Here is a 25,760-nt window from a genome sequence, read left to right as displayed (position 1 = left end):
GATTGTTCAGGCATTGTAGTGTCTCTTTGTCTTGCTAGAGCGTCTGTTGATTTGGGTTGGTTTCAGCCAGTTTTTTTTTTAAATGACTCTGTTCATTCCACAAGGCAGCGAAGACACACACACACACACATACACACACACACATACACACACACACATACACACACACACACACACACAGCCTTTCCCCTACGCTGTTCCAGGAGCACCGCTAACCCTTTTGCATCCATTGGGTAGCAGTGCAAAATGCAGAGGGAGACTGAGGCACATCTTGGATTCATAAAATGTATTACAGAAAATTCCCATTTCGTCACAGATCCCTTTGTAACCTTCACAGTCATCTTTGGACTTAACTATTTAAAGTAATTTTGTATCATCTGCAAATTTTGCCACATCACTGTTCACCCCCTCTTCCAGATCACTTACAAATACGTTGAACAGCACAGGTCCCAATACAGATCCTTGGGGGACTCCACTGTTTACTGCTCTCCATTGTGAAAACTGACCATTTATTCCTACCCTTTGTTTCCCATCTTTTAACCAGTTACTGATCCATGAGAGGCATTTCCCTTTTATCCAATGACTGCTTACTTTGCTTAAGAGCCTTTGGTGAGGGACCTTGTCAAGGGCTTTCTGAAAGCCCAGCTACTTTTGTCCACATGCTTTTCAACACTCTTAAAGAATTTTAATAGATTAGTGAGGTATGATTTCCCTTTACAAAAGCCAGGTTGACTCTTACATCTTTACTAATTGGCTAGCTTTACTCTTGTGGTTTGATTTTAATTTCAGTTGTGTGAGGAAGAGGTCACTGATGTGATAGTGAACTTTGCTTATGCTGTTTCCTGTTCTTTTGGAGGCCTAGTAGTGAACATAAAATGTATCTGTGCATAAGTTGTACATGTAAGAGTAACTTCTTCCCATGTTGAATTAGGTGATCTCTCTCCTACAACTTCCCACGTGGAATATCACTTTTCAAAATCTCCGTTAGGTTCCTCTTTTTTTTTTTTTTAAGTGGAGCTTTCTGTATTTACTATTGTTTGTTCTAAGCAAGTTTTCTTTTCCTTCTAATGTTGACACAATCAGGCATATGTAAAATATTCTTGAGTGCTGTTTATTTTGAAACATCTAAAAAGTTTTTGTACTCCAACACTGTGCACAGAGGAAACTTCTCAATTGCATTATTACATTTTTTTGAATTAAAATTATTAATTCTCTATCATACACCTGACTCACCTTTTTGCTTACAATATTGGTTGGTTTTACACTTGCTGTATGTTAAATACAGAACTGGAAGTGTAAAATGCACTTTTAGCCAAAGAGTTGCAGTTGGTAGCGCAAACCTTTCAACTTGGGACAAAAAATTAAATTCTGGCTCTAGTCTGAAAGTGAAAATGAATTTGATATGCTCACTCAAGATACAGTTTGCAAACATCACAAAATTTGATACACAATTTGCAGCAAGCAGCCTTTGCTAGAGAAGCTCAGGAGTAGAATATCAGGTGCCTGGGGAGCATTGCCAGCAGATCAAGGGAAGTGATTATTCCCCTCTATTTGGCACTGGTGAGGCCACACCTGGAGTATTGTGTACAGTTTTGGTCCTCCCACTACAGAAGAGAGGTGTACAAATTGGAGAGAGTCCAGTGGAGGGCAACAAAAATGATTAGAGGGCTGGGGCACATGACTTATGAGTATCAGAGGGGTAACCGTGTTAATCTGGATCTGTAAAAGCAGCAAAGAATCCTGTGGCACCTTATAGACTCACAGACGTTTTAGAGCATGAGCTTTCGTGGGTGAATACCCACTTCGTCAGATGCATCCGACGAAGTGGGTATTCACCCACGAAAAGCTCATGCTCTAAAACGACGGTTAGTCTATAAGGTGCCACAGGATTCTTTGCTGCTTTTACATGACTTATGAGGAGATGCTGAGAAAACTAGGCTTATTTAGTCTGCAGAAGAGAAGAGTGAGGAGGGATTTGATAGCAGCCTTCAACTACCTGAAGGGGGGTTCCAAATAGGATGGAGCTAGGCTGTTCTCAGTGGTGGCAGATGACAGAACAAGAAGCACTAGTTTCAAGTTGCAGTGGGGGAGGTCTAGGTTGGATATTAGGAAACACTGTTTCACTAGGAGGGTGGTGAAGCACTGAAATGGGTTACCTAGGGAGGTGATGGAATCTCCATCCTTAGAGGTTTTTAAGGCCTAGCTTGACAAAGCCCTGTCTGGGGTGATTTAGTTGGTGTTGGTTCTGCTTGGAGCAGGGGATTGAACTAGATGACCTCCTGAGGTCTCTTCCAACCCTAATACTCTATGAATATGTCCCAGAACGACGTTCGCTTTTTTTGCAACAGCGTAACATGGTTGACTCATATTTAGCTTGTGGTCCACTATAACCCCCAGATCCCTTTCCGCAGTGCTCCTTCCTAGGCAGTCATTTCCCATATTGTATGTGTGCAACTGATTGGAGTGCTTTGAGCAGGGAGTAGGACTAGATGATCTCGTGAGGTCAGTTCCAACCGTAATCCTCTATGATTCTATGCCATGCATTTTACCACTGTGCCCTGCCTCAGCTATTTTGGGAAGGTTGCAGTGCTAATAGTCCTTCATTTTCATTGGTATAGATACAGATGATGTATTAGATTATATGGGACATGAACATACAGTAGATTGAAAGTGGAACTCCCAAAATATTGTTGTTCCTAGAAGTTTCCTGCCTAGAAGGCTTTATGTCCATGATTACAGTTGCAATGTAAAGAATAAACTGACACTATTATGTCATTACCAGAAATACAACTTACAAAGGTAGTACTGACTGACTATCAAAAACACTGTGTTCATGGCTGTTTAAGTGACAAAAGGCAGGAAGGTAAATACTTGCCCTAGTAGCAGTAGAGACCTGAGGTTTTCAAAACTCGTTGGCCCAATAGATAGCATACAGTTACACAATATGCATTATTGCAGAAGTAATTAAATGTTAACATTGCTCTCACATTATGGCAGCTTTTCTTTCCCTTCATATTTGCTTTCAAGGTTTTAAAATTATTTTCTTTCAAATTTAGTTTCAAGCCAATAGCTGGAAACATCTCATCCTTAAGATATGTAAAGGATCCTACAATCCACTTCCATCTCATTACTCCTATGAACTTCATTATTTAATAAAACAGATGTTTAAAAGAAATCCCAAGAACCGTCCATCGGCCAGTACTATTCTTGAAAGAGGCTGCTTAGCAAAACTTATTAAAAATTGTTTGCCAGCAGAGGTATAGTGTACTTTTTTATTTTGTCTCCAATTAAAAGAATTTAAAAGTAGTGCCTACATTTTAGAGGCTAACTCAAATACCTGTATTGCCATATCTTAATGTTACTGAAAAATTACTACTTGGGAACCTTCTTAAAGAGCGTTAAAAATTAGTCACCATCCTCTGTTAATACAGGTTTACAAATCAGAACTATTACCATAGGGGAGTTGTTGAATTGTGGTAATGTGGTTAGGACTATACAAAATCTGTATCTGTCCAGAGGAGTTTACAGTCTAGGAAACTAATGAAGATGACAGATTCAGAAAGCACAAAGGCCCAGATCCTCAAAGTGGTTAGGCACCTAACTCACATTGAAATCAAGTGGAGTTAGGCACCTAAATACATTCGAGGATCTGGGCCAAAATGACCAGGTGATGGAACCGATACAAAACTGCAGAATCCTGCACATGTATAGTCTTCTCAGAAAAGTGGAGTTTTGATGAGGGATTTTTTAAAATTAAAAAACACTGGTGTTGATTTATGATTTAATCAGTAGTGGGTAGTTATTGCTAACTAGAAGGTGCTTTTGTTCCTGTTGATTAGCCTATATTTTTAACACAAAATTTGTTGAGTAATCTGAAAAAACATTAAAATACGCACACTACATAGAATCTTTGTGTACAATTTTCAGATGACAGCTGAGTTTGAACAAATATTAAAGGAGACAAAGAAACACAAAGGTGATTTAGGAAGAAAAAAAGGTAATTTTTTGTCAGAATGATTTTATAAATGACTTAAAAATGTATCAAAATAAGTGAGTATGAAATGCAGTATCTTAGAATCTAACATTAAAGAACATGTGTCAGTTCTGTGTTTTCAAATAAAGTTGAAATTATTTTTAAATGTGAAATCTTGAACCGGTTAGGGTTCTATATAGTTCATCTTTGCAGAGTTTAGTGGGTACTTTGATTTTTCAAACTACAGTTTTATCCTTTACCATAAGGAACAAATGTATCTGATATCTTTTAGCACAAGAAAGGAAACTTTATGTGCCACATATTTTATTTGTAAGCAGTACTCTAATTTTATGTGATAAATTTAAGGGTAATAGTATCACTGTCTGGTTTGAGGCTCCAGTTCAATGAAATCCTTCTGCTCATGTGCATAACTTCAAGCATGTAAATTGTTCCATTGGCATACCTTCCTAGTTTAAACACTCTGTGTGTAGTAGTGGTGGTGGTGGTGTTTTTTCCCCCCTGGGGATATTTACCCACTGCTCAAACCTGCTGCATAATCACAGACAATCAACAGTTCCTTTTTTCCACCGAGAGGTTCAGGGGAATTGAATAGCAGAAGTGTCTCAAGATGAGACTGAGGCAGTGATGAGCTCCCAAAATCCTAAGAACTGGTTCCCTACCAGGTCCTCGGCGGCACTTTGGTGGCGGAGGGGTGGGGGGTGTCTTCACTCGCTCCGGGTTTTCGGCGGCATTTTGGCAGCAGGTCCTTCACCTGAAGCGAGTGAAGACCCCCGCCGCCAAAGTGCCGCAGAAGACCCGGTAAGGAACCGCGCAGTGATTAATGTACAAGCCCCTATGTGCCTGCCCCCCCATCCAACCCAACCCGTGTCCTGCCCCTGACTGCCCCGCTCAGAACCCGCAAGTTTCTCGTCCCCCGTCCCTCACTGGGGTAGCAGCAGCAGCCCGGGGCTTCGGGGGCTATTTAAAGGGTTGTGGCTCTCCTGCTTCTACCACCTCGGCCCTTTAAATAGCTGCTGGAGCCCTGGGGAAGCGGTGGGGCTCTGGCGGCTATTTAAAGGACGAGGGCGGCAGAGGCAGCTGGAGCCCCAGCCCGTTAAATAGCCCCATGGAGCCCCCGACTACGCCTGGGCTCTAGGGGCCATTTAAAGAGCCTGCGGCTCCCCTGCTTCTACCGCCCCAGTCCTTTAAATAGCTGCCGGAGCCCTGGAGTAGTAGTGGGCTCTGGCAGCTATTTAAGGGCCGGGGTGGTAGAAGCAGCGGGAGCCCCCGGACTTTTAAAATAGCCCCCAGAGTCCCGCAGCCCTACCCCAGGGCTCCAGCAGTGGGGCTCTAGTGGCAATTTAAAGGGCCCCTGCTGGGAGCCCCAGGCCCTTTAAATTGCCCCGAGGAAGCAGGGCCACCCCTTTAGCAACCAGTTCTACACCATCTTCTAAATTTAACAGCCGGTTCTTGCAAACCGGCTACAGCTCACCACTGGACTGAGGTATATTGGCAGAGCAGTGAAGAAGCTTTCACAGACTTTTCCTTCAAAATGCCTGGCTCAGTGGTGTTAATTTCTTGCCTTCATGAGCACCACTTTACTCCAGCTGCTTATCTCAAATATGGATTTAATTTTTGAACATGGCCATTAATTTATCAGGTGCTGTCAGAACAGGTGGACGTTCTAATAATGGGGTAAGTACTCAAATATGAATACAAATATAATCCCTATTTTTTAAAAATAACATATAGCAAATTGTTGCAGACTAGTTACTGTATTCATTAATAATCCATAGGCTGCTAGATCAGCAGTGGAGTGAATTGTGGTGGTATTTATGTAAACATGTCACCCACATACACCTCTACCCCGATATAACGCTGTCCTCGGGAGCCAAAAAATCTTACCGTGTTATAGGTGAAACCGCATTATATCGAACTTGCTTTGATCCGCCGGAGCACACAGCCCCGCCCCCCCGGAGTGTTATGTCTGAATTCCTGTTATATTGGGCCACGTTATATCCGAATTTGTGTTATATTGGGTCGCGTTATATCGGGGTAGAGGTGTATCTGTTATAGTAGGTACTGTCCACATCCTCTACAGTTAAAATTGCAACATTTTCTGATATAATCTCAGCTTCATATCCTTGTGGCTTTCTGAAATTTTGGTTTAGGGTCTTGCGTTTTCCATGTTTAGTCCCTGCCTCGAGGTGGATTTTGTTTTAGTTTTAGTGAAAATCCCTCCGGTTGTTTGAGTTATGGGACAGTGGATAAAAATAAAAACACTGAACAAGCCACAGCAGAAACAGTTTGGCTTGGACATAGTCCTCACTGAGAACTAGTGCCCATGCTTGATTTTGGGGTGAGAGTAGCTAAGTTAATTTAAGTTATAAATGCTGAAAGATCACTTCTGAGCAAATTTTAGCAGAGCCTCCACCATCCCCAGTGACTGTATTTTTCAAAATAGAAAAGAGACGTTGCCAATAGGGCTCATTTCCTTTCCCTGGCTGAGTTTCTTAATGGACCTGTCAATCTGTGAGCTTCCTGTTTGGGTGCACCTTGTTGTTCTCCAGCTCAATTCCTATTCATTCATCCAATCCAGCTGCACCTATTCATTCTCCATTATATTGCTTCTGCTTAAAAAAATTAAAAGATGCATAGCCGTACATAACTAAACTTGTGCTTGGTGTCAGAAATCCTGACTCTCTGTCAAGAAGGGACGTACAGTATGAAATGGGGTATAGGAAGTGCAGTGCAATTGCTGGTTTGGTGTCGGTGTTATTAACTTTAATATACTTGACTAGTATTTTTGTCCAAAATGTACCAAAAAAAGACTTGCAAGGATTATTGTTTAATTGCTTTAACAATACAAGTAATGACTAATGCTGTCCTTGGACCTTTTAAAGCAACGTGAAGATCAAAGTAGTACAGTTAGCAATTCAGAACTGGAGAACATTACCAAGCGCTTGAGTGAGAGGACACTGAAGCAAAGGGGTGCTGGTGAAGAGGGTAATGTATATTGAATTCTAAGGCTTATGCGTTCTCTTATTTATAGTGATGCTGATCTGCTGTACGTACAGCCAAATCTTTAACTTAAAAACATGGGAGTACACAGCACTGTAATTACAGAAAAAGGTGCCAGTACACTTGCATGCAAACTTTTTGAGATACAGTGATTAATTGTTATTGTATATTTCAGATTAAAGTTTTGCCCACAATGTTAGAAAAGCAGGTTCTTTGAAAACAATTGATGTAATAAAAATAAACAAACACATGGGACCAAATTGGACTTGCACCCACTTCCATTAAGTCCAAATTTTGACCCCCTAGTGCCTAATCTCAGTGTTGCTAGAGTACTTTATTGCTCTTTATAGTATTTTGTTTGAGCATAGAAATAAATGTGTTAGAAGCTAGTAATCAACTTTTTCTTTTTATCAGAAAACTGTGAAGTCCCCCCAAAGAATGTGAATTTGCCACATCCCCACAGAAAACATTGGGAAAGTGGAGAGTCAAATAAGGTGGTAAACGTCCTGGAAAATGCATCCTTGCTTTCTTCCAGTTTTACAGCTGAGGAGGATGAAAGTAAGATCAGACTAAATGTATTTACAGTTGACTTTTATTTGTTTTTCATACAAGAAATGGACAGACTTCTTAATGGTTTTATAAAAAATCATTTTTTAGAAAATGATGGCACTATGCAAAAAGGGTACCTAATAATGACAAATACCACCATACCAATAAGGATTTGAAGTAGTAAACAGTGCAGAAGAGAATAAATGTCTGATTTTTAAAGTGTGGTTTTTGAAAGTCTGAGATAGATGCCAGCAGTGTTGGAAAGAGCCACAAGTGGAAAAAGCAGTGTTGACAGCAAATGGTCATCATCTGTGTTTGACAAAGAGATTGTGCCTTTACCACAGTTATGTCCCTGTTACATGAAGCTAAATCACTTTAACGTGCTCTACATCAGTGCTTCTCAAAGCCGGTCCGCCGCTTGTTCAGGGAAAGCCCCTGGCGGGCTGGGTCGGTTTGTTTACCTGCCGCGTCCACAGGTTCAGACGATCACGGCTCCCACTGGCTGCAGTTCATCGCTCCAGGCCAATGGGGGCTGCGGGAAGCGGCGTGGGCCGAGGGATGTGCTGGCCGCCCTTCCCGCAGCCCCCATTGGCCTGGAACGGCAAACTGCAGCCAGTGGGAGCCGCGATCGGCCGAACCTGCGGACGCGGCAGGTAAACAAACCGTCCCGACCGCCAGGGGCTTTCCCTGAACAAGCGGCGGCCTGACTTTGAGAAGCACTGCTCTACATTGAGCTAACCTTGAGAGCTACTTATAAGATTCAGCTGATGCAGAACTCAGCTGCCCATCTTTGAGTAGGGTAGGCTGGTGGGAGCATGTCATATTTGTGCTTCAGATTCTGTGCTGTTTTCAGCTAATATGCAGGTAATTCTTGTTGACAAAGGCTGAAATGGCCTAGGCTCTAATTACTGTATCTCAGAGACTCTCTCTTTCTATGTCCTGCTGTGATGATAACTCTCAACAGGAACACTTCAGCACAGATATTTTACTGAAAAATTTGCAGATTTTACCTTGTACAGTGCACCCACGTACTGCAGTAATGGATGCCTCGTTCATGCTTATAGGACTATAATTATTATTATGGGATAAATATATATTATAAATAAATGTGAAAATTAGCATTGGTATTTGATTACAAAATCAAAATATGAATGGTCAGAAAATTCCAAAAGTTAGGGGAGCAGATGATACACCAGGCCATGGAATGGAAACTAAACCTGTTTGGACTTGTGCATTTCCCTTGATTTCTGCTATAGGAGTGAGTTTTTCTTCTTCGTTAGAACTGGCCCTCCAGGCGCCATCCTATGAGATTCATAGAGGCACATGATGTCCAGGCAGAGGTGATAAGCCTCTACACTTGGTCCTGGCTTCTGCTGGTTTCCTGATAGAATCCAGAATCTCTTGCTGCCTTCAGTACCCTCATTCTGCTCTAGTGGTGACACAATCAGCATCAGGTCACCAACTGAAGGGCTATGTGTTTGGGGAGCTGGGCAATAATGCTACAAGCTCAAATCTCCAGACCACACCCCTCTGTTATTTTTCTAGTAGATATCTCTATAATTCATTTTGTTAATGGTATCTTATGTAGATAGTATGTTTCAGGGTATGATTTGCTGATGATCAGTGATTTGCTAGTGATGTTTTTACTAGGTGGCTGTGTTATAAAATACAGTGAAGATAAACCACGTAAGCAGTGGATCAAAGAAACGCCTCACACCTTGATGAATATTCTCAAGAATGCTGATATCAGCTTAGCATTTAAAACCTACACAATCTATAAACCAGGTAAATCCTGAGTCTGCAGGCAAACTGACATTTTGAAAATCAGATCCATAGTGATCAAAGTTTTTCATTATATAGCATTATTTTTATGTTTGACTTTCAAAATTGCAACAGATTTATTTTAAAATTTTATTAAACAAAATTTAGACTATTAAAAACAAATGAGAGAAATTTACGTACAGACTTGCAGCTGTGTGGTAAATCTCTTTACCCCACACTTCTACCTACCACTTGTGGTGGCCATGTCCATGGCAGCCTTCTGGAAGGCAGGATGCTGAAAGAGTAAGGTATAAAAGAATTTCTTTTACCAGATTTGCTGCTGCTTTAGTACAAGTGGCGGAGCTTTGGGAAGCCCTGGCCCCAGGGTATGGCTATACTACAAGCATTACCATGCTGCATCTACACTGCTGTAGTGTAGACATTTGCTACAACGGCAGAAAGGGTATTTCTGTTGCTGTAGTAAATCCACAACCTTGAGAGATGGTAACTAGGCCGACAGAAGAATTCTTCCGTTGACCTAGCTGCATCGACAATGGTAGTTAGGCTGACCTAACTATGTCACACAGGGCTTGAAACTTTTCACAGCCCTGAGAAATGTAGCAAGATTGATATAATTTTTAGGTGTAGACCAGGTGCCACATTCTGATTCTACCCTGCATTCTTTTGCAGACTGCTTTATTAGCTTGTTTAACTACTCATTTAACAGAGTGTAGCAGCCTGTACTGATGCTGTAGGCATAGGAGAATGTCTCTGTGTGTCCAGTTTATGATTTGACATCATACTTTCTTTGCTTGTCCACATTTAAAAAATGAAGAAAGGGTTTAAGGAAAATGTTACAAGTATGATTTGAGTTTGGGGAAACCTGCCTTACAGTGAGAGACTTAAGAAGCTTCATTTATTTAGCTTACCAAAGAGAATGCTAAGAGGTCTAGGAGTACTACATGGAGAGAAGATTCTGATAGCACAGGGTTCTTTAACAGATAAAGGGACAATGAGATCCAATGGCTGGAAGTTGAAGCTAGACAAATTCAGACAAAATAAAATACACATTAACAGTGAGAGTAAGTAGTCATTGGAACAGCTTACCTTGGGATTTGGTGGATTTTCCATCACTCAAACTCTTTAAATATAGATTGAATGATTATATTATATGTAATATAATATTATATATGCTATATATATATAATTGTAATATAATGGTTATAGCTCAACCAGAAACTTTGAGCTAGAGACACGATTTGATAGGTGAAATTTTTGGCCTGTGTTATGTGGAGTTTCAGACTTGATGATCATAATGATCTCCTCTCTTCTTAAAATCTATGAATGTGCTGATGTTGGTTGATTTCTCATGTGGTAGCAGTGAGAGGTTGTTAATTTGAGAGAGTTTAATTCAGACAAGCTACTTGGCCTGAGAAACAAAAGAGTTCTTGGACCATGGAGCCTGATTTTGGCAGTATGTGTACTCTCTCTTGGGATGTGTGTAGCCCTACAAATACAGAAGATGAAATTCACCCAATAGAAAAAGGTTCTTTGAACGTAAGTGGTGGGAAGGCCTTCACATGGGCTACCTGCAGTAAGGTTACTCCTGTGGACATTCTTTGCCAAAAAATTAAAAATTCTGCAAATTGCATTTGTCAAAATAACACTAGATAATCACGCTAGTTTCAATTATTTTGGTAATTTATTTCAAAATATCTGTTAGCAAATATGTCTGTAACAATACAGACACACACAAATTTTTCCCCAGGAGTAGAGAGTTAAAAAAAACCCTATGACAACCCAATTCCTGTTTCTCTGCCTCCTTCTCTTCCCCCTCATCCCCCCCGCCCCCCTGGAGCCCAGCCAGGGGGCCATACATCTACAACCCCTCCCCACAATAGCCCAGCTGTGGCGCCCTCCCCCAGCCAATACACCCAAACCCCCTCCTCCCCAGAGCCCAGTCTTGGGGCCTCTGGCCCAAATATCCATACCCTCTTTCCCCCCACCCCCAAGAGCCCAGCCGTAGGACCCCCCAAGAGCCCAGCTGTGCCCCCCCTTGCCCAGATACCCACTCCCCCTCCCCTCCAAGCCTAGCCACAGGCCTCCCCTTGCCAAGATACTTGCACCCCCTTCCTCATGAGCCCAGACACCCACCCTCTCCCCCTTCCCAGAGCCCAGCCATGTCCCCCCCAGCCCTCCTCCTGCCTCAGAGTCCAGGGATCCAGAGGGAGAAACAGCCAGATGCTTGGTCCCAGGCTTGCACAGAGTTTCCCTCCTCTCCTTCCCTCAGGGCATGCTGGGAACTCTAGCAGCCAGGAAGCCTCTAGCTCACTGTCCCTCCCGCCAGCAGTGTCTTCTATGTGTGAGCTGGGATCTGCCAGGTCCAGCAGCCCCTCGTGGTGGCCAGCAGTGCTGCAACCCATTTCTGTTGGGGAAAGGAAATTCTGCGCACACAATGTTAATTTCTGCAAAATTCTGCATTGCGCAGTGGCACAGAATTCCCCCAGGGTGAATATTACCAATAGCTATGTCTTCACTGCAGGATTAACTTGAATTAGCTACATCCAAGTTAACTCCTCTTGAGTTAGCCTAGCTCAAGTCAAAGCAACCATGCTGCAAAACAACACTTAGATCTTGTCTACACTGTCACTCACAGTGCTGAAACTTTCTTCGCGCAGGGGGAAAAACACCCCCCTGAGCGATGCGCTTTAAAGTGGCAGTGTAGATAGTGCTCCAGCGCTGGGAGCTATTCCCCTCGCAGAGGTGGTTTTATTACAGTGCTGGGAGAGCTCTCTCCCAGCACTGAAGTCACGACTACACAGCCACGTTAAAGCGCTGCTGCTTTAACATTGGCTGTGTAGACATACCCTTAGCTGCACAGAATGATTGGTTTATTGCACAGAGTGATTGTATTAGCAACACAGAGCAATTGTGTTAGTAGCTGAATAATTATGCTAATTTGAGCTGTAGCCAAAAGGTTTGTCAGCTTAAATAAAAATACTACCACACTCAAATTAAGGGATTTTGTGTGTGAACGGAACTCAAGTTAAAGGCAATGCTCAAGTTATAATTTGGGTTAACTGCAGTGAAGACAAACCTTATGATTTACGGAGCTTAGTTTGGTTGGAGGAGTTAGCAAAGGGGGCGGTAGAAAGAATTTACGAGCAATATTCAAAACTTGGGGAACTGGTGAGGCATTGGGAGGTGTGAATTTTGTTGACATTCGATTTTGGTTTTGAAACACTTTTTTGCTTTCTTTTTTCACACTAAATTATTCTGGGTCCCCCCCCCCTTTGTTTCAAAGTCTCTGAAGACTTATTGAGAGGTCCACTTTCTGAGGAAACCAAAGTATCTGATGAAATAGATGGCAAAAGTGAAGCCATTATAATGGATCCTGAGAGGCTTGAATCAAGATCTGATGAAGAAGACACGTATGTTCCAACACAGCTTAAAAATTGTATTCAGCTCTCATGGTTTTCTTTAGATTTGTTAGAGTAATTGCTTAAAAATAACCTTTTCTCTTGAAAACCTGGAATGTTTCAGCATTTTTCAGCATATAAATTCTGATCACATTTATTGCTATTAAAGTATAAAATTCAAAGTACTTTTTCACTACTATTTTTCACATACTTGCCACATTGTGGTGAGCCAAATGGGAATGAGCTGTTCCCACAGGAATAAACTCCTTCCTCATCACTCAGCCTGATGAGAGACTAAGAGCTTGTCTACACTGGCACTTTACAGCACTGCAACTTTCTCACTCGGGTATGACATGACCCCCTTCCCCCCCGAGCGCTGCAAGTTTCAGCACTGTAAAGTGCCAGTGTAGACGGTGCACCAGTGCTGGGAGCTGTTCCCTTTGTGGGGTTTTGTTTTTTTTATCGCGCTGGGAGAGCTCTCTTCCACCTCTATGCCGTAACTACACAAACATATTAAAGTGCTGCCGTGGACAGTTCTTTAAAGTTGCTAGTGAAGACATGCCCATCTGGCTTCAAGCTGCCTGCCATGCTATCTCTGGTGCAAGTGAAGCCATTTCAGATGTGAAGTGGTGAGATGTGTGGCAAGTGAGCACACCTGGAGCCTCAGGAACAGTTGTCACGTGGCTACAGTGTGGTGTAGGATGCTGCTTGTCTATTGAATGGCTGCTTATCTCTTGCTGGTCTGTCAAGAGGACTTTTCAGACTCCACACTGCTGAGCCCAAGACTATTGAATGGCCTTAGAGTGTGTGATGCCCACCTACGCTGTTTGGACACTTTGGACATTTCTGATTTTTTTACTTATACGTCTCTGTTCTCGCTCCTGAATTATTATTTTATATTTTGAACCTTTTTTCCTCTTTATAGTACCACTTGTGCATTCCCTAATATGTACCATATTTATACATACCAGTGATGTCAAAATTAAATAAATTACAAATTTTCTTACCGTTCAGTATTGACATAAGAATGGCCATACTGGGTCTGACCAGTGGTCCGTCTAGCCCAGTATCCTGTCTTCTGACAGTGTCCAGTACCAGATGCTTCAGAGGGAATGAACAGAACAGAGCAATTGAGTGATCCATCCCTTGTCATCCAGTCCCAGCTTCTGGCAGTTAGAGGTTTAGGAATACTCGTAACATGGAATTGTATCCCTGACCATCTTGGCTGATAGCCATTGGTGGATCCATGAACTTATCTAATTTGTTTTTAACCCAGTTATACTTTTGGCTTTCACCACCTCACATGGCAACGAGTTCTACAGGTTCACTGAGTGTTGTTTGAAGAAGCACTTCATTTTGTTTGTTTTTAAACCTGCTGCCTGTTTTTCATTGGGGGACCCCTACTTCTTGTGGTGTGTGAAGGGGTAAATAATACTTCCCCATTTACTTTTGCCACACCATTCATTATTTTATAGACCTCTATCATATCTCCCCTTTAGTCATCTCTTTTTTTAAGATGAACAGTCCAGTCTTTTTAATCTCTTCTCATATGGAAGCTGTTTCATACCCCAATCACTTCTTTCTTGAGCAATAATAGCTAATTTAGATCCCAGCTTTTTGTATGTATAGCTGGGATTATTTTTCCCAATGTGCATTACTTTGCATTTATCAACATTTGAATTTCATCTGCCATTTTGTTGCCCTGTCACCCAGTTTAGTGAGATCCCTTTCTCTTCGAAGTCAGCTTTTTTGAGTAATTTTGTATTGTCTACAGATTTTGCCAGCTGACTGTTCACTCTCCTTTCCAGATCATTTATGAGTATGTTAAACAACGCAGGTCCCAGTACAGATAATTGGGGGACTCTGCTATTTACCTCTCTCCATTATGAAAATTGACAGTTTAGTCATACTCTTTGTTTCCTGTCTTTTAACCAGTTACTGATCGATGAGAGGACCTTCCCTCTTATCGCATGTCTGCTTAGGGCTTGTCTACACTTACCGGGTGATCTACGAGGGGCGAGTGGTGCATTGGCAGTTGATTTAGCGGGTCTAGTGAAGACCCACTAAATCAACTGCAGATCAATCTCCCGTTGACTCCTGTACTCCACTGGATCGAGAAGAGTAGGAGAAGTCGACGGGAGAGCATCTCCGGTTGACATCATGTAATGCGGACCCCCCAGTAAGTAGATCTAAGATACGTCGATTTGAGTTACACTATTCACCGTAACTCAAATTGCGTAGCTTAGATTGAATTTCTCCAGTAGTGTAGATGAGCCCTTAGTTTGCTTAAGAGTTTTTGGTGAAGGACCTTGTCAAAGTCTTTCTGAAAGGCTTAGCACACACTCCTCTTGTTGGCTTCTCCCATTTTTTAGTTTGTGGCTCTCTGCCTAGCATGCTGGTTTGCAGATCATGTTCTAAGCCACCTATCTCTCCCCATTCGTTATATGAGAGCCTAGGTATCTGACTCAGGCTTTCTGGATCACAGTGTTGTTCATGTAATTTTCTAGGAGCCTAAAAGTTAGATGCCATGATGCTCAGCATTGCAACACCTTAGTCCCTTTTGTGGATCTGAGACCTTCTCTTTGTTTTCTTATGAAAGCTATAATTGGAATTAATTCAAAAAATACCTTTCCATTCCCTAATCACAAAGGTGTAAAGAATATACCTTTTGTAATTATTTTGACTGTAATTCAACGTGATATATGGGATAATTGTGGAAGAAGGAAAAATAGTAGTCAAGATTTTTATGACTGTATGATTTTATCTTTGAGAATTTATTCTTTTAATCTGTTTTTAGGGATTTTGAAGAGGAAGATGATCCTGATTGGGTGTCTGAATTGAAGATGATGGCCAAATACAGTGACTGAATGTATTATGTAACAATTATATGTACAATATATAAATTACAGTTGTTAAATGTATGTAATCCAAGTTTGGACTTTAATTTTTTTAATGCTAAATCAACAGTTTTCAAGTTGATTAGTTCTGAATATGTAAGGTTCATACACATCAGAATGGAGAAAATATATACTTGATAAAAATTAAAACTGCAATCCAATGAACAAATCTGAGTATTGAATATATGCTTGTTCTGTAGAAATGCCCAGGAGAGCAACACTGTTAAAATGATCACAGTGTGGCAAGTGAGGAATGGTAGCACTAAAAGAATAATATGCAAGGTGTTTTTTTTATTTAAAATACAGATGTTTTATAGTAGAAATAATTGATCTTGCCTGAATGTAGCTTTAGGGGACTTCAATAACTTTTAATAAAGGCCTATGGCTCTCTCCAGCCAGTTTGTAATCCTTTGAAAATGCCCTAGACTTGATTGTTTTTGTTCATTCATTTTAATAACAGAAGATTTTTACAGAAAACCTTGAACATGGTAGTGAGTTAGGTTTATTTGCAGAGAGGACATGGGTGTATGTGTGTGTGGTGAGGGGAAGGGAACACTGGTCTCTTTTGTGAGGTGCAGTGGAACACTGACCTCCGTCAATTGAAATGAGGATTCTAGTCTTGGTGCAGGAACACTGGGCAATGGGGAAGATGTAGTGAAGGAAGACAGGGGTCTCTGGGTGTGTAGTATGGACGTTGGGTGATGGGGGGTGCAGTCAGGACACTGGGGAATGGGATACACTCGATGATAGGGGATGCAGTGGGGACATTGGGTGATAAGGGTGCAGTGATGACTAGGGGCGGCTCTAGGAATTGCGCCGCCCCAAGCAGGGCGGCATGCCGTGGGGGGGGGGCGCTCTGGCAGTCGCCGGTCCCGTGGCTCCGGTGGACTTCTTGCAGACGTGCCTGCGGAGGGTCCGCTGGTCCCGCGGCTCCAGTGGACCTCCCACAGGCACACCTGTGGATGCTCCGCCGAAGCCATGGGACCAGCGGACCGTCCGCATGCATGTCTGCAGGAGGTCCACTGGAGCCGCCTGCCGCCCTCCTGCGGCGCGCCGCCCCAAGCATGCGCTTGGCGCGCTGGGGTCTGCAGCCGGCCCTGGTGATGACATTGGATGATGGAGGTGCAGTGAGGACACAGTGATAGGGAACACTGGGTGATAGGGGTGCAGTGAGGACACTGGGGATTGGGGTACACTGGGTGATAGGGATGCAGTGGGTACACAGGGTGATAAGGTGCAGTGAGGATACTGGGTGATGAGTATAATGACGACACTGGGTGATGGGGTGCATTGGGTGATGAGGGTGCAGTGAGGACACAGTGATAGGTAACACTGGGTGATGGGGGTGCAGTGAGGACACTGGCCCCTGGGTGAGGGGGCAGCGCTGAGGGGATCCCGGGAGGGGTCGGGGCACTATATTATCCAGGCTCCTCCCCCCTCGGGGAGCCCGGGCTCCTCCTCCTCCTTCCCACCCGCACCCCGCGCGCTGCTCTCACTGCTGCGGGGCGCGGGACCCGGCCCGGCTCCGGCACACAGGTACCGCGCGCCCCGGTCTAGACCCGCCGGGGCCAGGCGGCGCCGCGCGGGGGGCTGGACGAGGGGCCGCGCTGAGCGGCGGGTCTGGCGCGTCCCGGCCCCATGGCAACGGAGCGCGCGGGGAGGGGAGGCCGGGCCGGGCCGGGCGAGGACTCAGGGATTACCCCGTGGCCCCCACAGCCAACGGGGGGAGGGCGCCGGGGGCAGCGCGCTCCCCCGCCCCCGACTGCACCAAGAGGTTGTAAATAGTGACAAACAGGGAGCCTTTTGTAGGGGCGGCTGCAAACCAAGGCTGCCCCAGCCCCGCCTCCTGCCTGGGGCCTGGCTACAGGTGCCCGCGGTCGGATCCAGCCTTTCCCGAAGTGCGGGTGGAAGCCCAGCTTGCGTCTCTAGAAGACCCTGCAGACGCAGTCCTGGCAGCGAGGGGGCAGCCGGCGCTGCCTGTTTGCCTGGTAGCTGCAGTATGAACGTCCACATTCATTTCAGTGGGTCACGGGTGCTAACCCAGATGCCAGTGATAATACTTGGTGTTAATGCTTTTAACTATTTCACTGAGCCTCGAAGCTTATAAGGAAAGAGAAATCACGTCATATTATTAAAACCTATAGCATTAGTGTCAGCACATTTTGAGTAGATGTCTAACACCACTTTGTGCTGAGGAAGTTGTAACTGGTTTTATTTTCCTGAAGGTGTGGGAGGCTCAGCATTCTTACATTTGGAAAAGCTGGTTTAATTAAATACGCTGCACACCAACCCAGTTGTTTCCAGTTGGTGACAACAATTGTGACTGTGATTAAATTCTTCAAATTTGTGACTTCAGCAATGTGTTAAATCCCTTAGAATATTTTCAGAACACCCATTACCTTTGAAACCCTCATATTAGGGACTTTATTTTGTATTTTAGACACTGCTTTAAGACAAAGACATCATGGATAAATATGAAATTATTAAAATGATTGGGGAAGGAGCCTTTGGCAAAGTATTCTTAGCAAAAGGAAAGGTAGATAACCACCAATCTGTTATCAAAGAGATCAATTTAACAAAGGTAAAAACAAAAGCAACCCTATATAATACTGGTGTTTTTTATTTAATTGGTTATAGTGCTATGTGTTACTACAATGTAAACTTAGGAGTTTTTTATTTCCTGTACAATTATAGGTTGACTATATAAGGTTAAAATTTCTAAGATTGTTCAGTTTGTCTATTAATTTAGTGATTTGCAAGCATGATTACATGTACAAATGTAACATCATAAAAACATGCCCACTATATTTCCAGTTAGTTCAGACTTATCTATATGTAGAGTATGATAGCGAGTATAGAAATTATGAGCATATCCCTGCCAAACGTTTACCACTGAGTATAATGGTTACTAATTGTGAGTATTCCTGTTTTCTCCACCAAAATTTGTTTACATTTTATTTACTTGTGTTTCAATTTCTCAAAAGATGACTATGAATTGAACTTTATTAATACAACATGTTTTAGTCTTCAAGCCTTTTCAGTTAATTGATTTCTAAGCGTCATTATAATTTAAAAATATGAGTAAAATATGATAGAACATATAATTAAAATAAAGCAACTGCTCTCAGAATAACTGAACAAAGTACATTTTGTGATGTGTTACCCTGCTTTTTTACTGTTTGTTCACTTATTTTCAAAATTAAGTAATTCACAATGAGGGGAGAGGAGCAGTCCTCTTAGTGATTAATGTGAATTAGTGTGTGCATGATGTATTAGGCAGCTGCAATAGAAGAATACATTTTTATAGACCAGGTCTGAAAATCTTTATACAATGTTCATACTCAATACCAGAGACTTTACAACCTAAAAATTACCTGGATACAAAAACTGTACAAATTCTCTCTAAACTGTAGTCACCAGCAATACAATAAACAACATTTGCCAGGTATACAAGACTTCAGATTTTGGCTGTGCACAGTTTTAAGATCAGTAACTTTAAAAAATTGCCAAGCCTGAGCATTCAAAAATCATGAGTCATGTTAAAAAAATTACAAGACTTTAAAAAAAAACAAAAAAACCACACAATAGATTTTCGGTTCTTTTTATTTGCCTTTTGGTTTCTCACCCTCCTGTGTACACACAGGTTACATTTTCAACTTTTAAATGAAAGATGAGGTTCTCAATAAATCACTAGACTTCAGGATCAGCTGCTTTAAGAAAAACACCATGGGTGAAATCTTATCCCCACTGAAGTCAATGAAAGTTTTTGCCATTGACTTCAGTGGTGCTAGGCTTTCACCCAAAATATTGGAAAAGTGGATAACACTTAAGAGGAATATTTTTCAATATTTTTCCTTTGTATTTTGTTCATATGAACTTACCCATACCAAGAATGTAAGTCACATGGGTCCTGCTGCTGCTAACACACAAGCATGGGCCTAACTTTACTTATGTGAGAAAAATCCTTTTGACTAATTAGGACTACTCAGATGAGTGAATTTACACACCTGCTTAAGTGTTTTCAGGATCAGAGTCTAAAAATATCAGTGTCAATATATTTTCAAATGTCAGAACTTGTATTTTTCACTGTATATGCATAAAACCCTTTAAATAACTCTTGCAACATTTAGATCCACCACCACTTATTTAATGTAATCTCCTATGGCTGTTTTGATATGAGCTTTACATAGAAAAACGTTTTACTAGGAAATTGGCATTTTACAGGTTTTTTTTCTTTTTTAAACTCACTTTAGATGCCTGTGAAAGAAAAAGAAGCTTCTCAGAAAGAAGTAATTCTTCTGGCTAAGATGAAGCACCCAAATATAGTAACATTCTACAGTTCTCTTCAAGGTTTTAGTTTAACTTTATTTTATTTGTGATTTTATGTTAGATTAAAATACTTTACTCACCTAGGAACCTGAAAAAATGTAACAAGTGTTTTGTACACATAAATGACTTATGGAATTGGACCAAGTTATTAGGTATTACTTCTGTAGCACTTGAAGTATGCATGGAGTTTTATTGACTAAAAAGAAACAAGCTTACAGCCTTATTGAGCTATTTACAGCCAGGAGTAATGGTTGGAAAAGGATGTACTATGCAACCTTTCCCCCCATTTTTGTTTTCTCTGTGTGTGTTTTTCCCTTTTAATATTTTAAGCCTTGCCTGTTTGTGTCTTGCTTATTGTTATGGGGTACCGCTCATAGCTGTTTAGGGGATTAGCTTCTTCCAGGTAAGACACCCCTTTCCTTGCAGCATGGCCCTTCTCTCTCTGTAACCCAGGGTACTCCTTCTTTTTGACTCAGCCCTCCAGCCAGGTCACTCTAGTCCTCTCCTCCCAGGGTATCAAAGTCCCATTGGACGACTGTCCCAGACAGTCTTCAGCTATGTCTACACTACCGCAATAAGTTGACCTACACTGTGCAACTCCAGCTACGTAACTTAGGTTGAGTTACCGTGGGGTCTACACTGCTGGGGGCAGATGGGAGAAAATCTCCCATCGACTTACCTTACTCTTCTTGACAGGGGGTCAACTGGAGAATGATATGCAGTTGATTTGGTGGGTCTTTACTAGACTGCCGGTGGATCGATCTCAGAGCGTTGATTGCTGCCGTAGTGTAAACCTGCCGTTCGTCTCCACTGCCTAGTATACGCCACTTCCTTTTTGGCTGGTAGGCAAACCCGGGCTTACTCTCTGCTCCTGGTTCAAGCCCAGGGACCCTCTAATCAGCAGCCAAGCTCTGCTGCTACAGTAGAAACTCAGAGTTATGAACTGACCGGTCAACCACATACCTTATTTGGAACTGGAAGGACACAATCTGGCAGTAGCAGAAACCTGAAGAAAACCAAACAACCCAGTACTTTATTAAACATAAACTACTTTAAAAAAATGTTTAAAAAAAGATTTGACAAGGTAAGGAAACTGTTTCTGTGCTAGTTTCATTTAAATTATGATGGCTAAAAGCAGCATTTTTCTTCTGCATAGTAAAGTTTCGAAGCTGTATTAAGTCAATGTTCAGTTGTAAACCTTTGAAAGAACCATCATAATGTTTCATTCGGAGTTACAAACATTTCAGAGTTACAAACAACCTCCATTCCCGAGGTGTTCATAACTCTGAGGTTCTACTCTATTTTCCTGAGCTTTTTCTTTCCTTCCCTCTCTAATATTCAAAGAATGGCTGTAGGCTCCCTCACTACAGCCCTCTTCTGTCACCAGCTTGCTGGCTTTATATTAGCCCTGTCTGTACCTTCTTAGCCTGCCCCCACCATCGTTAAGGGGTTACTTAGGCCATATAATTCCCTTCAGATGTGGCCTTTCCAGTGAATTGGCCCTTTCTCAGCCTCACCATCCCCTTCTAGCCTAGTACGGAGTGAACATCCCATGACACTTATGGTTTAGTTTTTATCTGTCTCTATGTGCCTCTCAGGGTTTGTGTTTGTTTGTTTGTTTTTTAAAACCCTTCCTTATTTACCTCTCTTTTGTCTTTTGTTTTCTTTTTAACTTGTGTCTGTTCTACTGTGCTGTCTAAAAGAACAAGCATTGTCATTTCTGCATTTGATACATATGATGATGGGAGGTCGTCTTGATATTCTTTATGATGGTTGAATTTTGCAGACTGACATCTCGGGAGGTGGGTGGAGGGGGTGGCGGTAAAGGTAGGGGGAATTGCTACAGTTTCCCAATTACAGGTGCACCTATGTCACATATGGTATTCTCCTCTTCATACTAAGGTTTTGTTGCGGAACCAGAAATGTGGGATTGGTCCTGGAGTACTGTGGCCAAATTGATAACTAAGTTTGAGATATTTCCTTTTCTCATTAAATTTGTGATTTATAGATGGAGCTTTGCCACAAAGAAATAGGCTGTGGCAGTGAACTGAGTAGATATTCATTAAGTCACAGGATAAACACAGGTACATATTTGGAAAAAAAACCAGGTTTGTTATGGTAATTTACGAAAAGAAATTCATACCTAACATTTCAAGATGATAATGCTAGTTTTTTATAATTAATTGACAAGGTCACAGAGGATTTGTGTCCAAGTTGGCAAAATAATTATGCAAGGCACCAGCCCAAAGAGAATAACCGAACAAAAGGAAAACTTTGGCTGGTGGGACTTTACCATTATAAATTCCCTATTTTGTGGATTGCTGATATCCTGGTGAGTTAGTGATATCTGCAGTGATGTCCACGAAGTCTGTGGTCTGTTGAGGAAGGAGCTATAGGCCTACATTACAAAACTCAACAGTTTTTAGTGCAGCCTGCAGCTTATGTTTCAACTCTAACTTGTACTTGAATTTTTGAAAGCTTGGATATTTTATTTTGTTGCATAGTACAACAAACTATGGCCAACATACATATTTGATAAAGGGGCACATGTATACTTGAGTTCAGCCAGCAAATCTATTTCACGTGCTCTCAACCACCAACTTGCATTTTGGCTTCTCAGAACTATTTTTAGTGATTGCTCTGTCTACTGCACTATTAAAATATCCCCTCAGGAATAAACATGGGTTAGCAAAATGCCAAAGGGGAAGCAGAATTCCTCTAAAGAGGATGTTTTGGGCTATGGCAACGTAGGCCCAAAGATGGAGCAGCTTATTTCTCAAGGATACATCTCTCCTCTTGGGGAAGCTCCGCTAAGAAACTGAAAGAATCTGTGACCCATGGAATAGTTCTCACACATAAGAAACTAAACACTGTGCAAAAGTTTTTGCATAACATTGAATAGCATATGGAGTCTGTTGCTGGATCCACACAAAACTTGGAAGCCAGCATAACCTTCATTCAGGGCCGCCCAGACGGGGGGCAAGTGGTCCCAGGCCCCAGGCTCCGCAGGGGCCCCCATGAGAGTTTTTTGGGGGTCGTGGAGTGGGGTCCTTCACTTGCTCCGGGGACCCCGGAAAACTTTTGCGGGGCCCGGGCCCCCGGAGCTTCTTCCATTCTGGGTCTTCGGCGGTAATTCGGCGACGGGAGGGCCTTGTCGCGGGTCTTCGGGGCACTTCGGCGGCGGGTCCTGGAGCGGAAGGACACCCTGCTGCTGAATTACCGCCGAAGCGGGGGCCCCCACCGCCAAAGACCCCAGGCCCCCTGAATCCTCTGGGCAGCCCTGCCTTCATTTATGGGTTCTAGGATATTGCACATGCAATGATGGGGAAGAATTGGTTGACTATATATTGGCCACAATTACTGGTGGAAATAAATTCACTTTGTCACAATGGGGGGTGAGTAGGAATGAACATTTGAGGATATGGGAATCATCCTGAACATGGATTAAGCTTAATCATCCTGAACATGGATTAAGCTCTACTTTAGCAAATCTCCATCTCTTTTATGTCTTGTTTGCTGTAATCAGTTTTCCCTGTTGGTCACCAAAAGCATCCATCTTACCAGAAATCTTTGGGGGCAAGAAGTAGAGATAGAGGATCAAAAGCTAAAAAAACAAACAAACCCCAAACCCAAACACAACAGCTGTAACCAAAATAATTAATTGCTGTATCCACTAATATCAATGAAGTAGGTAGAAAAACCTCTATCTTTTCTTGCAGAAAAGAATAAACTGTACATTGTGATGGAATATTGTGATGGAGGTGATCTAATGAGACGGATCAATATGCAACATGGAGTGCTGTTTGATGAGGACCAGGTAAAGGGGTTATTTTTGGAGGAAAGGATTTATATCCTAATATGCATGTTTAGGACTATCCAATACATGATGCAGTTTCTTGTCTTTATCGTTACAGTCACAAGAGACGTAGCTAAGCCCTTCTGCTTTTTGTGAGAATTTAGTGATTTTTCAGTTAAGAGCTAGAGAAAAGATCTCTCCTTAGAAATGACATTTGAGATGGAAGGTAAGGAGTAATGTAGATCAAGGCTGTGTCTTGTAGACACAACAGTGTTACCTAGATGGAGTGAAATGCTGGCCCCATTGAAGTCAATGGCAAAACTCCCACTGATTGAAGTAGGGTCAGGATTTCACCCAGGCTATTCAATAATAGGATTCAGAATTGTTAAACCAGCCTTCTGACCTATTCCAGCATATATTAGCTCAGAAATATGTGTATATATATTTAGTGGATGGAATGGAATCACAACTGTTTCCCATCCTTGACTTTACTCCTCTCATTCTCATACATGCTCTTTTTTGACCTCCCTTCAACTAGCTGAAGCATACTTTTCTATTATGCATTGCACTTCAGAGTACAGAACTCAGGGTTAGTTTTTTCAGACATTGATTTCCATTTTGCAGGTGCAATCAAGAATTTAGATACCTAGTGACCTAAATTGCTAGTGAAAATAACTGGTTGTAAAACTGCACATGCCCAAAAAGAAACCCAGATAAGGCTGGACTTAAAATGTGAGACTCGATCGACTCTCAATCTAACATTTAAATAGAAAAAGAAATCTCTTCACTTTTCTTTTTTCCATTTAAGTGGTAGAAAAAGAGGGAGTCAGTAGTGCAGCAATCAGTTGGGAGTTAACTGAGGGTTAATTGAGGACTGTCTGGCTCATTCAGTTATTGGAAGCAGACGGAACACAAGAGAGAGAATGAAATTTATATAAGAGGACAAAATCACAAATAAGAAAAATACAAAATAGGGAACCAACAATAAAAAAAGACTGCTGACAACAAGAGAGAGTAACAAAATACAGAGCCAAACTAACAGGAAATGTGACATCAGAAGACAGATGAAGAGCAGACAAAAAAGGTGTGGGGCAGACAATAACAAAAAAATCCCCAAACTAAAGAAGCAAAGCAAGCTACCCAATTATGTTTAGTCCCCGTAATATGCTTATGTATTTTCAAATGTATGTATGAATTTAGTGCTCATGAAAGGCTCCAAATCAAGGAATCACAACTTAGCACAGCTAAGCAGGTGCTTAAGTGCTTCCTGAATAACGTTGATTTCCTGAATGAAATCATGAAGTCAATGGGCTGTATGCATGTGTTGTAAAGTTAAGCATGTGTTTAAGTGCTTTCCTGAATAGGGATAGACTGAAGTATATGTCTAACTGCTTCCCAAAGATCTTGATCCAGGAAAGTACTTAACCACGTGTTTAATATTAAGTATAAACTTAAGTGCTTTTTTAGATCAGGACCAACGTAAGGATATAATAGCTGTGGCTTATGACAGGGATAGTGCGAGAAGTTGCTATGCAAGCTTCCTTATACAACTCTGCTGTTTACTCACATTTCTAACTGACAGTCTATTTTTCTGTTCCTGGGCCTTTCTTGACAAGGGATCATGAATGTCATCGAAATTGTATGGTGGTTTAATGGTTTCCAACACTGAGGATTAGGATGAGACTGTATAACTCCTTTTCAAATGTGATCTGAACTTTTGAACTCACTCCTTCCTAAGTAAAAGGCTGCCTTGGGCTCGATTCCACGTTCCTTATTCAGGCAGAACTCCCACTGCAGTTACCTGAAGGTTTGTTGGAATAAGGACTGTAGGATCATGTATTTATCTGCATATTATTTACTGATAATATTAAAATTGGAAAATTGATTAAACGAGTCCAGTCACTCAAGTTGATATTAACAGCTCTGTTTATTTTTCCCTCTTTTTTGTGTATATGCAGTGTGTACTTTAGGTTTTTCTTTTGTTTTTGTTTTATGTTTTTCAGTAAGACATTCCA

General features: G+C 41.9%; 2 protein-coding genes across 7 annotated transcripts in view; both read left to right on the top strand.

Moving 5' to 3' along the window:
• NEK3 (NIMA related kinase 3) overlaps positions 1-16,014 on the top strand; it is a 38,637-nt gene extending 22,623 nt beyond the window's left edge. For all 4 annotated transcript variants that reach the window (XM_045014659.1, XM_045014668.1, XM_045014656.1 and 1 more), the window contains 8 exons: positions 3,057-3,257; positions 3,928-3,997; positions 5,634-5,668; positions 6,877-6,979; positions 7,409-7,552; positions 9,194-9,328; positions 12,609-12,735; positions 15,521-16,014. In XM_045014659.1, coding sequence (XP_044870594.1) covers positions 3,057-3,257; positions 3,928-3,997; positions 5,634-5,668; positions 6,877-6,979; positions 7,409-7,552; positions 9,194-9,328; positions 12,609-12,735; positions 15,521-15,590 — 885 coding nt within the window. In that variant the 3' untranslated portion in view covers positions 15,591-16,014. The remainder of the gene's footprint in view (positions 1-3,056; positions 3,258-3,927; positions 3,998-5,633; positions 5,669-6,876; positions 6,980-7,408; positions 7,553-9,193; positions 9,329-12,608; positions 12,736-15,520) is intronic.
• A 1,262-nt stretch (positions 16,015-17,276) lies between these two features.
• NEK5 (NIMA related kinase 5) overlaps positions 17,277-25,760 on the top strand; it is a 50,237-nt gene continuing 41,753 nt past the window's right edge. For 2 of the 3 annotated variants that reach the window (XM_045014622.1, XM_045014603.1), the window contains exons 1-4: positions 17,479-17,608; positions 18,061-18,201; positions 19,874-19,970; positions 23,669-23,766. In XM_045014622.1, the coding sequence (XP_044870557.1) occupies positions 18,085-18,201; positions 19,874-19,970; positions 23,669-23,766 (312 nt within the window). In that variant the 5' untranslated portion in view covers positions 17,479-17,608; positions 18,061-18,084. Of the gene's footprint in view, positions 17,395-17,478; positions 17,609-18,060; positions 18,202-19,873; positions 19,971-23,668; positions 23,767-25,760 lie in introns of those variants that run through there. The other variant, XM_045014612.1, reaches the window with a different exon arrangement.

This window comes from Mauremys mutica, chromosome 1 (genome assembly GCF_020497125.1).
Source record: "Mauremys mutica isolate MM-2020 ecotype Southern chromosome 1, ASM2049712v1, whole genome shotgun sequence".
Classification (NCBI taxonomy): domain Eukaryota; kingdom Metazoa; phylum Chordata; order Testudines; family Geoemydidae; genus Mauremys; species Mauremys mutica.
This window is presented reverse-complemented; position numbering and strand designations above follow the sequence as displayed.